This window comes from Vanellus vanellus (assembly GCF_965231255.1).
Source record: "Vanellus vanellus genome assembly, chromosome: 9".
Taxonomy (NCBI): domain Eukaryota; kingdom Metazoa; phylum Chordata; class Aves; order Charadriiformes; family Charadriidae; genus Vanellus; species Vanellus vanellus.
In genome coordinates, this window is record NC_138914.1 from 10,660,993 (window position 1) to 10,676,187 (window position 15,195).

Consider the following 15,195-nt stretch of genomic DNA (forward strand, 5'->3'; position numbering starts at 1 on the left):
CAAAGGTTTAATTTCTTTTTCTGCATAGTAAAAAAATCCCAGCCTCTAAGAACCAGAGACTGAAACAGGAACGTTTCATTGTTATAAGTTTCAAACACAAACAAGGAGAGAAATAAAGGGTAAGGATATTTGTCACATTTCATAAGATGGGACTTTATTTCAGAAATTAGCAAACCCTTAATGAGACAGCACTGTTCTCTGCTTCTTGCTACCAATTCCCTGCACTCACTGCATGAGACCGCTTGATAGCTGTAAAGTTTTACAGATCAAGTTAATAGGCTTGTTTTCAACGAGAGAAGCATTGCGATTTATTTCCTTATGCATCTAAGAAAGACAATGCCAATCTAGATAACTGATATTTCCATTTTTTTAATAGCAAAAATCATTTCTAGTCAACACATATCAGACACAAATTGTAAAACCATTCCGTTATTTTTGTGTCCAACGTTTTTATCTATGAAAAGTCCTCTGAAAAGGTACCTTCTACCTCTCTAAAGAGAAAGCAACTCTGCAACTCTAGACTGGAAAGTATCCTATGGAAAGATAAACTGCTCTTACGCCACACCACAAATATTTTCAAAGGAGTTACTTAACTAGAAAGTTGCAGGAGACATTAGAACCATACTGAGGCTCATCTCATTAATAATGCTTATTATGGCCATTCACAGAAGTGCTCTGTCCACCCGCCTGAACCAAGCTATGTTCCTGCTCAAACCACGTTCGCTTCTCTGCCCCTCCAGAAATGATTTTGACAGAAATGGCCAAACAGAACTGTAATTAGAGTGTGGAACAGCTACACAATCTTTGAATTCGGCTACACTTTGCCCTTTCTCTTCTGCTTCAATGTATAATTAAATATCAGGAGCATATTTTTATCTGTTGAAAACAACCGGCAGATTACAGTGAGTCAGTTGTCCAACCAATGACATTTAACTCTGAAATTAATAGGTTACAAATAGCAAAGGCCCTGTGCAATACAGCAACCCAGAAGAGGTGTATCACAAATAGTTATCAAATTCTTATGGTGCTTCCCTTTAGGCAAAGTAAAAAACCCTGTGTTTAAAAGTTATAAAAATGTAAAGACTGGAAATCAAACATAAGTTTAAAGATGCAAAACAAGATGATGTAAATCAGGAAGGGATGATTAAAACATCACCAAAACCAGACTGAGATTTTCAGAGAGGTTTAAGGTAGATCAACCAACACTACGGTGGAGGGCACTGGGAGATACAAAGGGTTTGTTGTTTGTCTGGGGTTTTTTTAAGAAAAAAAAAAAAAAGTACATTTTATTTCTGTACAATGCCACTACTTCCACAAGAATCCAAATAAAGTGGGGAAGGAATGCATACAAAGCCTTTGCTCTTCTCAGCAGCTGCGCCTTCAAATGGCAAGTCGTCAGCCCACTGCTGGTCTTCTTCCCTTCACGTATCATAATTTCCAGTTTAATAAAAAGGTAATTGCTGTTAACAAGGAACACCAAGGAAACAGGCTTTCAGCATTTGCTCCTTCACCCATAAATCATCTTCTTGGTTTTTTTTTTTTTCTTTTTCATTTTGTTTTGGTTTTTTTAGATGGTTTACAAACAGTCAACCAGGTGCCAAAGTTTGATATCAAAGTAGAAACTGAAATTTCAAAGATTATGGAATCCTCAGTGCACAAAAAGCATAATGAATATTTTGCGGGTTTCTCAGAACCAGACGAGGTGGTATCATGGATTTAAGCCAACACGATACAGGTTGATACACCTGATATAAGCTATTTTCTACTTGAGCACTGTTTTGGAAAAACTATATGGCTTTACTTCAGCTTCTCCAAGTCTGCAGTTCAGTGCACAAAGCTTACAGCGAAGATGGAAACCCAGTAGCCCATAGTAGCTGACCTCTCCAGAGAGCATCACTAGAAATTAATATTTCAAAGTCTGTGATCCCATTATCTAATAACACATTGCTTCTGTCTCTGCTACAGAAGAGGAACATCACTGTAAATTACGTCAAACAAGATAAACTTTATCCTTGAGATTCCTTAATTTTTACCCTTCACATGGAAAGGATTATGCACTGCATCAAGGTCTGCATGAAATGATAAGGATAAAATTTGTACTATTATATTGGTATTTTCATTTATTTTTATTCTTGAGAGCTCTGCTAGAGGAGACAGCCAAAAATTAATTCCGTTCAACTAGGGAAGAGCAGGGATTTGTGAAAGCTGATGCAAACTAAACTGCCACATTTTCCCAAGGATACAGAAGAGCACATCCAATTCTGGTCAATGGAATTCTCTCCAAAATTCAGGACCTTGAACAGATTATAACTCCACAAGTTATATTAGGTTGAGGAATGCTCTTCTAAATCACAGATTCAACGAAACAATATATGTACACTGCCAAAGCAAACAGTAACATAAACCAAACGAGCCTGAACAAGCCAACATGCAAGAAGTTCAAAGCACACAGGGGTGTTCCTTTCGCGCTGCGGGCAGTGAGGACAACAAAGGTACACTGGATGCTGCTCCTAACTTATACAGAACTGCATAACTGCAGTGGTGCATTCCCACTTTTCACTGTGGTGAAGTATATAAACACAAAATGAAGCAAGTTAAAAAAAAAGAGAGGCAACATACTCTATAAACAGTCTAAAAGAAGCCTAATTATTTTATTGCTTCAGCCTCAGCACAAATAAATACTTGTTCCGATCCACACAAAGGTCTTTGCAGTTCCCAATTACCGACTCCTTATCATATTAATAATACAGAAAAGCTGAAACCCAGCAAGCAATACCCATCATCACCTTCATTGCAAAGACACAGATTGTCCCATGCCCACTCTCAGCAACTTCAGTAGATCTGGACAGGAACCCAAGATCCCATTTCAACCAGCTAATTAAATTATGCACCAAAAAGAAACATATCTATACACAATCCCACTTAAGTCTAACAAATCACGTATTTATTATGGGTTGTGCTTTTATATCACACTGAAATCAACGGCCTTCAATCTTTTTAGGCTCTGTTTGATATTTGTGCTTGTTCTTCCCCTTAAAGACTGTAGGAGAAGAACAACGGGAGGAAAGACTATTTCTTTGGGAAACTCCCCACTTATTAGTGTGGATAAAAGAGTGGGACTACATTAAACAACATCACTTACCTGTGGCCGCCGGCAATTCTTTGACAGTGACTTCTTTGGTCTGAGCACTTTCTGTTTTCCTCTTACTGCTTTTCTTCCACCGATTATTTACTTGATCCACCAAAAATTTAAATTCACTTCTGTGTTTCTTTCCTGCAATGTAACAGCGCATTACTGATCATTGCCACCGGACTCTTAAGGTATGCCGGAGAAAGTGAAAAGGATGTGAACAGACATAAACGCAAAATACTGCATTGAAAACATTTTTGTTACAGCAAATGACAACCAACTCACCCCTGCAATATGTTCCATATTCTATTAATGATCCAAACCTGTGTCTATGCTTTTACAGAGTTGCCCAGTAGCCAAGAACACTTGCATAGATGAAAACTTAACTGAAGAACTGTTTGTTTCTTCTTTATATTAACAAGTTTAGGAGAAAAAAAAAGATAAGTATTGCAATGACCGTTGTGACAACATTTAATATTGTAGTCATGGCACAAAGCTTGTCAGAGTTGAAGGAGCATCTGGATGCCGCCGTTAGTCACACGCTTCAGCTGTAGGTAGTCCTGCAGGGAGGCCCCCGCCAGAGAGAAGAGTAAAATCGCACAACTACTCTGTCAATTGCTTTAAAGTTGCTTTGGGTTTTTCCCCCGTTTCTACAGTAAAGCAATGTCAAAAGCCTTTGGGTCATGCTTATTATACTGTTTTCATTCAGATCCTCTAAATCACTGTTAATTGCTCTTTGGCATACTCTTTGCACTTTCAGTCACTTAGTATGTTTTAAGCAATCCTCTGGTATTCAGTCCAAGCAATGTTGTTTCTAATCTAGATACTTCAAATTCTTTACTCAGAGGCTGGGAAAATACCCGGTCTCCTCAGACAGAGGATGCAGATTACCTAACCCTCCCTGCGCACAAAGGGAACACGTTGTTTTACATACAGAACACATCAACTCCTGCTGAAACAGTGTATTTGACTGTAGCTACCCACAGCCAGCACAGCATGAAAGCCTGCCGGTCCCTGCTCAGGGCTTCTGTCGGCTACAGCGAAGGCAGCAAACATGGATTTCCTTTATTTGGAAGGATCTGCAACAGCCATGCTGAGAAACAGATTTGTGTGTATAATACAGGTGTACACCTTGCATCATACACACCCCTGCACACACACAGTCTTTCTTCTTTCTTCACACACACAGAACTGAGTGTTGTTTAAAGTCTCTGCTCCGTAAAAGCCACACGCACGCCGCCCAAGCTACACTTGCAGGACAGACCAAGATAAACCCCAGCAGAGAGGATGGGCAGAAAAGCAAACAAGAATCCTCAGGACAAAGGAGAGCCGAGGGCTAGCAATGGGCAACCTGGGCCACCTGCAGCGCAGCCCACTGGCGCTGCAGAGCAGGCCCCTCTGGCCGCACAGTGTCCAACTGATGACAGCAAAGCACATGTCCTGGAGAATTGGGGTACTGAGAAACCCACTTGGAGCCCAGCTAAAACAAAGAACTTCCTCTATACTTTTCTGGTTTGTCTGTTTGGTTTTGTTTTCTTTTTTCAAATCAGTCTCTGAGCCACCTCCTTTCTCCTCTGCGGGGCAGGGAGAGGCAAGAGGCAGGAGCACCCCCGACCCTCCCCACAGCTGCAGCGCAGGCACTCCCCAGGTTTCCATGCACATCTCCCCATCACCCCGTGTTCCTCTGCCTGCACCGGCGGTTCTCCATCTTCTCCCCCCCTGCTCCCCGCACTGCCCCATCGCTCCTGGTCCCGGCTCGACAGTGGGGTCTGGCTGCCCCACAAACAGCCCTGACCTCCTCCTGGACCGCGGCACATCTTCCCGCAGCACCACTTGGCCTCAACATCCAGCTCGGCACAGCCGGAGCACCCGACACCGCAGGGACAGGCTGGTCCAGCGCCCCGGGGAGCAGACAGTCCTGGCCGAGTGCTGCAGGGGTACAGCACCTTTAATCCCACGATCTACTTCCTGCTGCGGCGGCAGGAGGGGGGAAAAAGCCCAGATAAAATCCTCTCAAGTTCTGCCTCACCGAAGGAAATGGCTTTAAACCGACTCCCTCTCCCTACGTAGCTGAAAACACCACATAGGGCGTTTCACACAACTCCTTTAATAAAAAGAAAGTTCTTGTCCCGGCTGCTTGCGTTCGAGCTGCTACACATTCATTATGTAATTCCTTTGGCACTTCAATTTTTCCAGTATTACTATTTTTTGTTGTTTTGTTTTATGGTGTAACTACAAAGCTTTTCAAGTAAAAAAAGAAATGTCCTAGCAAAGCAAGGCACTGTTCAGATGCACTGTAAATCCCCGCTGCGCTGAAACGCCACGCCACGCACGTTTCATAAAATGACAGACATTTCGGTAATAAAACGACCACAGATATAATTACAAATATTTAAAACACAAAACATAAATCAGTAAGCCTCTGAACAACATTGCAAATTAAAAGATTTATAAAAAGAAAGAGCAACAGAATACATTTTTTTGAACAAATGTATTTCTTTTCCTGTAGATTTTTTTAACTCTTTAAATAGAGGCCTGACCATGAGAAACGCAGGACAAGGCTGACACTGGGCTGAGGGTGTCACTCAGCTCCGAGGAGCAGAAGGAAGCTACTGCAGGGGACAGCGTATTTAATTGCACCTTCCAGGCACAGACTTTGGCGGCTGCTCAAGCAAAGCTTCCAGCGAGCATATAAACCATCCTCAGGTTCAGCAAGCCAAAATATTAATTGGTATTTCAAAAACACTTCACACACAAAAAAATAAAATCCAAAAAATACCAACAGTGTAATTTGCAATTTACCAAGAGCATAGGAAATTGTAAAGACAAAGAACAAAAAAAAGGGTTTTATCACAGCTGTTTTATCTTGCTTTTCAACAAGGCTTATCTTGCTTTTCAGCCTAGCTCCAGCGTGTTGTGTGGTTCATATGGAAATACAGAACAAGAACTACATAGGTTTTTTCTTTTATTCTGAACTTATGACAGAGTTAATTAATTCAGCTGTGAATTAGGGACCTAGGGTGCAAATAGTGTAAATTAAAAAGAAAAACAACCCTTCATTGAATAATAAAGCTTTCCAAAGTCGATCTGTGCTACAGTGAAAAAAAAGGCATTTGATAAAAGCTCTTTTAATCTCTAACTGTCCTCTAAATTTAACGTACATTTTTTTTCATGCTTATGATTTCTTCCCTATTGCTTTTATGAGAAATAATTTGCTGACACTAGCTAACATTTACCTCTTTGGTCATCACTATTTATTAATTTTAAAACTATATATTCCCATTAAAACATTTTTCTATCATCTCTTTTTTCCTCTCTTTTTTTTTTTCTTTCTTTTTTTAATTTCAAATGTTCAATTGAGCTGCCTGAGGCTAATTCATTCACTTGGTAGTCTTGGTAATTTTGAAACCATATCCTTTTAACAATATAAACTCAATAAAATACCTAGTTTTGAAAATTTAGATGACACGTAATATCCTCTTGTTCTAAAACATGTACAACAGATTAAAAAAAGAAGCAGCAGGATGGGCAGGGCGCGTGCCAGGGGCAGTGCCAGCGGCCCGCTGCACAGCGGCCAGCTTCCACAGCCCACTCGTGCAGCAAGATGTTGCAGGGTTGCAATGCGAACGCAGCCAGGGGTCCAGCTTCACAAGGGATTTGGGCACATCCAGAATTTAAAAGCTGCGAGTGAAGTGGGTTTCTTGTCTAGGATGAGTTCCCCGGTGACAGCGCCACACCAGAGCGGAACGTCCCTGCGGCAGCTCCTTTGCTGCTGGGTTACTCCACGCCAGCCCTGCCACCCCCAAACGCTCCCCGTCTGCGGGGAGAGGGATCGGGGCGAACGCGCTCACAGCTGACTGTGAACCCGGGCACCTTCCTCGACGGCTTTTGCCCAGACTCCCCCTGCCCGTTTAGCAGAATGCCAGCGGAGCGCTAACGGCCAGGTACGAGGCGCTCACTCCGCTCTGGGGGGCTCCTGCAGTCACTGAACTTTGCATTTGTTTTTTACAGAGCCACTAAAGCCTTGGCAGGGGAAAAGAGCCAATTTGGCATTAGTACTTTTTAAATTATTTTTACTTTTTTTTTTTTCTAAATTGTATTGCTAGAGATTTCTGCACGGCAAGAGAGTAATTATCAACCAGTTACTTGGAATTAGAGGAGAACGCTTAAGATTCAAAACCACAAACAGTGCATGTACACTTAAAAAAAATACATTCTCAGGAACGGCAACAAAAAGCAAGGGAAAAAATTGCTAAAGATTTAGGCCCTTATTTAGCCTTCGCAGAAACTGAACTAAAATCAACAAGGCTAAATCTAGCTGCCTTATGGAATAATTTATATGCCTGAAGCAACACGAGAAAAGACAGGAAATATGACCATATTGCAGATTTAAATACACCCTTAAGTATAATCAGAACAAGTTGTCCCTTCATTGCGCTGCTCCGCTGTGGCAGAAAGCAGAGAAGTTTGATGTTCATGGAATATTGTTTTAGCGTTACATGGCTAAGTACCATGTTCGAGTATGCGAGCAGAGCGCAGGTGAAGCGAAATGAGTGGGAAACAACAGGAAAGAAACTAACCATAAAGACAGTTAGATGGTTCCACGGAGAGAGAAAACACTGTTCTCAAGTTTAAGCACACAGTAAGGAGAAACACAGTTTAAAATACTGTGCTTTCCCAGGGTCAAGTTAAGCAGGAATCAGTTCTCCGTTGAAAAAAACAATCCAAAAAACAAACCACACAAACCAAATAAAACCCCAACCCCCCCTCAAAAAAAACCCCACAAAATTGTATCATTGAACTATAGCTCTTGCTTTGATATTTTTCTTATTTTTTGTCTCTTCTCTTCTTTTCCTTAAATATTTATTCCAGTTACACTTCCCAAAACAAATGCTGCGGTTCTGTCAGGGCAGAAGCGGGTTTAACAACCACCACAGGCACACGTCTCTTGCGCAAACAGAGGGGAGGGACTCAGCACAAAAAATTAAACTAACAGAAACAAAACCAGAAAAAAAATACACCCAGTTTGCGCTGAATCCCAGTTGCCTGCACAGAGTGGAGGGGAAGAGGTTAACTAAATGAGCAGAGTATTCTTTTTAAAGATCCTTTCAAAATCACAGTGCGGGATGGGAGGGGAAGTAGAAAAGGATGCAGGGAGGAGACAGGAACATGCAAGTGCTTGTGGAGAGCAGCATGAAGGAAGGGAGCGAATGTGAGGAGCACTGTGAAACCCTGGATGATTTGAGAATTGCAGTATACAAATAAAATACAGAAAAAGCCTTTTTGGCTCAGTTAAAACATATTTTTTAGCATTAAGGGCCACTTTGACAACTGTTAGAAGCGTAAAAAACACATGGTTGAGGAAACATGCAGCCATAAAGTATTTTAGAAATGCCTTATTAAATGCAAACTACTGTGGCTACATTGCTCGTTAGTTAATGTTACTCTGTGCTGAACAGTGAGCCTAGAAAAGGAAGGTATAGAAAGAGTAAATTTATACAAACTTACCTGCTACAGGATGGGTTGGAGAACTCGGGAAGACCAACCACCACCCAGAACCCAGCCGCATTTTAAATAAAACCAGTGCCTGATCATTAAAAGCGTAGGGGAGCAGGGAATATCCTGAGTAATGGGAAAACCCAGTAGCTGTGCTACTGGGTATACTGGTGAGTGCAGGGCCAAGACAGCCAGCATTCACCCCATCTTGCCAGCTCGGCACTCTCCTTGTCAGCAGAGATGCCTCCCTCTGAAATGGCCCAGTGAAGCCTGTGCCAGCAGAACTGCTCACAGAGCAGAAGTCATACAGTGCCCAGAACCTCAAAAAAGGGAGAAAACAATAGCAAACCTGAAGCTGAGAAAATTCTGTATGTATAAAAACACTCAGGAGCGTATGCCATTGTTCACAAGGACACAACAGTAGGTAATCAGGGAGTGACTTAATACACACAGATTCATATGCTTCAAGCCCAAGTTTTAACAAAGTATAGAACTGGCAAACTAATTAACCAATTCACATGAAACTCTGAGTAATTCAGATTATTCTCAGAGAACATGCCAAAAAGTCTGGGGCAAGGAAGGGTGAAATCTGACAAGCAAAGCACGACCAGCTTTCACTGCAGGCACAACTGCTCTTCTGCTCCTCAAAACCAGCATGATAAGAACTGCAAGGAGTCTCACGCAGAGCAGGACACCAAAACAGAGCTGCCCCTCCCCGTGACAGCCAGTGGCCCAGGCAGCTCGACGGGGTACAGCTGGCACGCACGGACAGCCCCGCTGGGGTCTCAGGGAGTCCTGGCAGAGAAGTTCTGCTCCTCATTTCTGCCTGAGGGCTCCCAGTGCAACCATACAACTATGCATCGCACAGCCAGGGCAGGAGACAGCAAAACTACTTTACTGGTCTTTATGTCCATCAGACACAGGAGGAACATTAAGAAGTTAAGTAGAAAGTGCGTAAATGGAAACGTGCTAAGGAGGCCGTCAGCTTCCATCTCAGTCCTATCTAGCCCTGGCAGTGAGTTTTGTCAAATGTCAGTACTTAACAGCAACGGAGTTTCACAAAGGAAGTTTCAGCCCAAACAGAGAACTTCCAGCTTTGATTTATTAAATGGGGGGCAGGGGAAGCACACACACATGAAAAGCATCACTTTCGTGTGTATATGCCAGTACAAAGGAAAAGAAAGTGAATTTAAAAGCAAAACGAAGTGAAACTCGCATATTACTTACGATAATCAGCGTGGATCTCATCTATTTCTTCCTCTGTCTGGTCCTTTGAGAAGGTCAAGCTCTACAGAAATCACACAAATGTTTATTTATAGAAAGAAAAAGATGATAAAGCCACATACTTTAAAACTAGAGACTTAAAACTGGAGAAGGATCAGCTGTCTGTTTTTCCCCCCACCAGCTCTTACCATCTCATCCGCAGACAGTAATGTATATTTATAGTACATATACACACTGTCTTGCTCTGCTTTCACAAAGTCAACAGGACTAACCCAAGCCACCCCATATAACACCCAGCATGTGTGCACCATAAAATATCTCCTAATACTGTGCAATAAACGTGCTCCAAAAGTCACAAAAGTATCATATGTCATGGGAAAAGAACAGGCGCTATTGCTGATACGGAAGCAAGGAATTTGCTAGCTAAATCCTAGAGAATTCTAGGAAGCAAAATATTCCCCACACTGCCATGGAGGGTCAAAATCCTCCAATATGACCAAGGGGAACATTTCTCAAGATTTTTTTATTGCAATCAAAAAAATTTTCCTACTTAAATGGTTCGGGCATAGAAGCATCAACAGTACAGGAAGAACTGCCCATGACAAATGAGCAATATGAGAAAACCATGTTGATTATAAGATGGTATATGCAAATTCCAACATGCAACCTGGGAATTCCCATAATAAAGTGACGGGCAAACATGTTGAGTGCCCACTCAGCAATTTCCCTTAGCCATCCCCCTCTTTGAGAACAAAGATGCTTAGCTTACATTTTCACCTGTTTTGTTAAATTCAAGCTGAACCCGAATCTTCTCATTCTTTTCCAGCTCTTTAACAACCTCTGCAACTGTTTGAAAATACAAGAAAGGGAGCTGCTAAATAAAAAGATGTAACAGCAGTGAACATAACTACCATGAATTTAAATCACAAAGAGACAAGCCAGCATTAGCTCTCCAACAGTGAAAACTCAACTCCAATCACAGCGCAATCCCAATGGCACGGATTGCCTCCAGTGCTCAGCGGGTGTTTGCTCATGCAGAGGCACTGCTCCCATCCACAGCAGCTGAGCAGCAGAGGCAGTGCCTGAGACTCGGGCACAGGAGGCAGGTCAGGAGCTGTGGGCATGGCCGAGGTGTCTTGCAGCAAGCTCTGAGCCACCTCCCAGGCCACTGCTCTCATTGCCTTTGTATTAAATTCATGGGAAAATGTAGTCTTTTCAAATCATATTTGAATCTCTCTCTAGCATAGTGTTTCTGTGGCACACAGGCATGTCTTTTATAAAAAGAGTTTTCATTTTATAAAGTATCTTTAAACTGAAGATAAAAGAATGACATCTACTGTTTATCTTATTTTTACCTCCGAGGACTTCTTCCAAGGCAACAGAAAACTGTCTGCAGGCTTCTGTCCAAAACCCACAGTCCAAAGATGAATTACAACTACTCTAACGATTAAGTCGGACACCTCAAAAGCATATGAACAGACATAACTGTGTTTGTTAACATTTAACTAAAACTACAGCTATGCAGGACCCTGCATGGTTTATTTTGACACTTTTACAAATCTGTTTCTATGCTTAATCATTTTCACAGAGCTACTAGGTAGCTACAGCTATTTTTTAAAACAAACACTTTCACTAGACAGTAAAGTAGACAGAGAACAAAAGCTTATTAAGCTGTGAAGGAATAAAACCTGTTCAAAACCAGTTTAAGCAAAATCCAGGAATTTGGCACCAATGCTTCCTCAGAAGCTCAGCTATTCATATTATGTAGTGACCTTAGGTTCACTGCTACCACAGAAAATGCATGTCTGCATCTTAAGTGTGGGAGTTTAATAATTCATCCTTTATAAATAGGTATCAAGCCAGAACTCAGTAAAAGTTTAGCTAGTCTGCCCTGAATAATGCACAAGTAGATTGTAACACTCTGTTAAACTCTTCATTTCGCTGGCTTGGATGAACGACGCAGGCAGAGAGGTGGTGCTGCTTCATCACCAGCATCCCATGAAGAATCACCCCAAAAGCCAAGTACTTCCCAGCACGGTAAAGGATACCAGAGAACCACCTGTTTTGCACAGAGTCCGTTCTAGCACAGCTTGAGCGGACATGAGGCTCCAGCCAAGACAGCATCCACTTCTGATGCCGGTCTTGCTGTGGATAACGGCAGCACCGCAGCTCCAGCCCCGCTGCCCCTCCTTTCCCCACTCGCAGCTGCCCCAGCTCCCGGCCAAACCAGGACATCAGCCCACTCTTCACCGCAGAACCGCTCCGCTCCTCTGCAGCCATCGGCCAACGGTGTACCTCCATGACCCACAGCAGCTTTACGTCTAACTCCTGCTGCTGGGGGAACTTCAGAGAGGGGCTTTGAGACTGTTTAATTAAATTTCCAAGATTAACGTAAATCATAGCGTGACTGAAATTCTGATACAAGTGCTGTTCTCACGGACTTAAACAACAAACTTCCTAAACTTCTATTGTTGCTGAAGTCAAACACAATCTCAACTCTGTGTGCTGGTTCTCATCCCAGGGACTTTCTGAAGTCCTAGAAAACAATTTTTGAAAGCATTTATGTTTATTTTCAAAAGTGCTTAGGCACAAACTAAGCAGTGACACTGGGCTCCTAAATCACTTAGGCACTTCACTTTCTTAGTCAAGTTCTAAAAAAGGTTAAAGGAGCAAAATGAAAAAGCAAATAGCGTTGGTTGCAAACTCACTTGTCTCATACACTTGGCTCCCACAACCCAAGCCAAGAGCTGGCAAGCAAAACTGATTTTAAAAAGCAGGAGCCTAAAGTTTGGCTGCTAAATTCATATTTATAGTCCTCAGTGACTGACTTTTTTTTTTTTTTTTCTTCTCCAAAAAGCACCACATCTGGTGGTTCTGCCTGTTTAATAGAGGAGTTGAACACTAGAAACATACTTTATTTTTGAAATGCCACAGTAGAAGTTGTGGCTACTCAGCATTTCCAGCCACCTGATCACATATAAAACCACATGTGCATGGAGTTAACATATGAGCTGTTAAGAGTCACTTGAAATAAATACTCCCCCATACGGTCAAATTTGTTAAACGCTAACTGACAAATTAAGTGGTTTTTACTGTGTTTAAATTTGGCAGCCTTCTCAAAGGGCACTTCTCACCCCTGACCCCAGATCACTCCTGTTCCAGCTAAGGAGCACACAGCAGCTGTGAAGCGGAGCTGTGCCCTGCAGCAGTATGCGACCTGACCCACGGGGATGCTGCACCTCAGCTCACCGCCCTGCTCGCCCTTTCAGCTCCCGACAGCCCCGCTGCCTGCGACACCAGAAATTTATCCAGTCCAAATAGTTTCTGAGCCCTTCAATACATATAAAAACATTCAGAATCGTTAACGATTTCTGGAAGAAGTGATGAACCTGGGTTTCAGGACTTAAATCTCTCTGTAAACATGAAAGTTAGAGACCAAACTGAGGGTGAGGAACGGTATTTCTCATCTCTCTGCCTTAGAGGTAAGCGAGACCAGCTCTTGCCAGCAGCACGACTGGCATGTGCTACAGAGCCCACAGACAGCAAGCTACGTCCTGAAACCAGGGCAGAAAATACAATAGCAGCTATATGAGAATTTCCAGGACATTAACGGCTGTGCAGCTCCCAGGAGAGTAATATCAGAACATGATCCCGTTAGAAATTCCTTTAAAAGGACTGTTTGCCATAAGCTTCTAATCAAATAAAAAAATAATATCACTATAAATCTGGCATCGGTCTCTCACCCACATACGCCGGTGTATTTGTGCTGTTACTGGTACTGCTTGCAGAACTGAATTGAGAGATGATAAATGACATCTTTAAAAAAAGATGCATGTTTTCATCTTGTACAAAATAGAATATAATAAGATAAGCTGGGACAATTCTCCATCTAGCTCATACATGCTATTCAAGATATAAAAATGGCCAGACTGCCTACAAAACCTGGCAGCACAAATACCCTCCTCTGATCTCATCCTCCCTGTTCCAGCCCTGGTATTTTCCAAGCATTAATCCTGAGCACATGCAAACAACAGACTGCTATTTAAAGGAAGTTTATATTGCACTCACATTAGAGACTAAAACCTATTCTCCTTATCCCATACAGCTGTTTTAACACTATATATAGTCTAATTGTACCAAATTGCCACCAAACACCTAAATTGATATAAAAGTCAGCAAAACATTAACACTTTCTTATTAATTCATTCTACGCTGACCAAGCATCTCCAAAAAGAAATCTAATTTTGAAATTAAATCCAATAAAAATATAAAAGTCTCAGTGTATAGGAGGAACAGAAAAAATTCCAAACAAAAGATAAGTTAATAATCCATTCATTTACTAAGAACCTCAGATATTTCTAATTTTTTGACTACAAGCCTTGGAGTCTAATTTGGAGGCACTCATTAAAATGCAAAGTCAATAGAAACACAGGACATTTTTCAGAACAGGATTAGTAAACCAGGAAGCATCAAAGAACTTCAACACAAATTTCCATCCTTGCTGGATATTTCTAGACTATAGCAACACATTTCTGATTGTCCTTAAATTTCCTTTTTTGCATTAATCTTGATTTATATAAGATAAACTCTTCCAGCTCTGGTTTTCCCAAATATTCAAGAAAGCCTTAATGCTACTCTGAGAACTAAGAGAAGGAGAAATGCATACAAATAGTTTGCAATGTTAACAACTTTCCTAGAATTTCTAACTTACCTGATTTGGGATTTAGAGAATCACACTGAGCATTATACATGTGCACAAATTCTTGGTGTCTTTTAATAAGCTGCTGCCGAGTCCCGTGGGTAGATAGACCATGTTCCTTTAGTTTCTTCTTCAAATCACGATCGGAGAGCAAGTTGTAAACAACTTTAGACATTGGCTTCCTTTTGTGAGCAGAACTGCAAAAGGAAAATGAAACAAACTTTTTTTAATTAATACTCCTATGAAAATCAAAATATCGATGTACGTTTTTACAGGGCGTTTCACCCGCTCTGGGTAAGAAATACTTTAAAGAATAGTTTCAGCCATGATAGACACACAACCAATTACACAGGGTATCACCAATGCAACAGCAACAGCTGCAGGAAGCAAGAACGCTTTTTCCCTCTACCATGAAGAAAATTTCAAATGTGCAGAAATCAATAGGTCTAGTCTGATTTTCTTTAGGAAACGATGCAAGCACTACTCCTGTAACAAGCACTGCGGCTCAGTTTTTAATATCTATAGCAAAGGCTTCAGAATCACATTAGCAAGGACACTATAGTTCATCTTCATTAGGATCAAGGCTATGTTCGCTCTGAATGCAAAAGGAAGTGTACTAAACTCAGATTGCTGAAACAGAGGTTTC

The 15,195-nt window shown here is 41.6% G+C and overlaps 1 protein-coding gene across 1 annotated transcript in view; it reads right to left on the reverse strand.

Moving 5' to 3' along the window:
• The window catches only part of RAD18 (RAD18 E3 ubiquitin protein ligase), a 60,692-nt gene that overhangs the window by 25,257 nt on the left and 20,240 nt on the right, over positions 1-15,195 (reverse strand). The window contains exons 7-10 of the mRNA XM_082487535.1: positions 14,562-14,746; positions 10,620-10,696; positions 9,854-9,914; positions 3,143-3,274 (exon numbers count right to left, since the gene is read on the reverse strand). Of these exons, the coding sequence (XP_082343661.1) occupies positions 3,143-3,274; positions 9,854-9,914; positions 10,620-10,696; positions 14,562-14,746 (455 nt within the window). The remainder of the gene's footprint in view (positions 1-3,142; positions 3,275-9,853; positions 9,915-10,619; positions 10,697-14,561; positions 14,747-15,195) is intronic.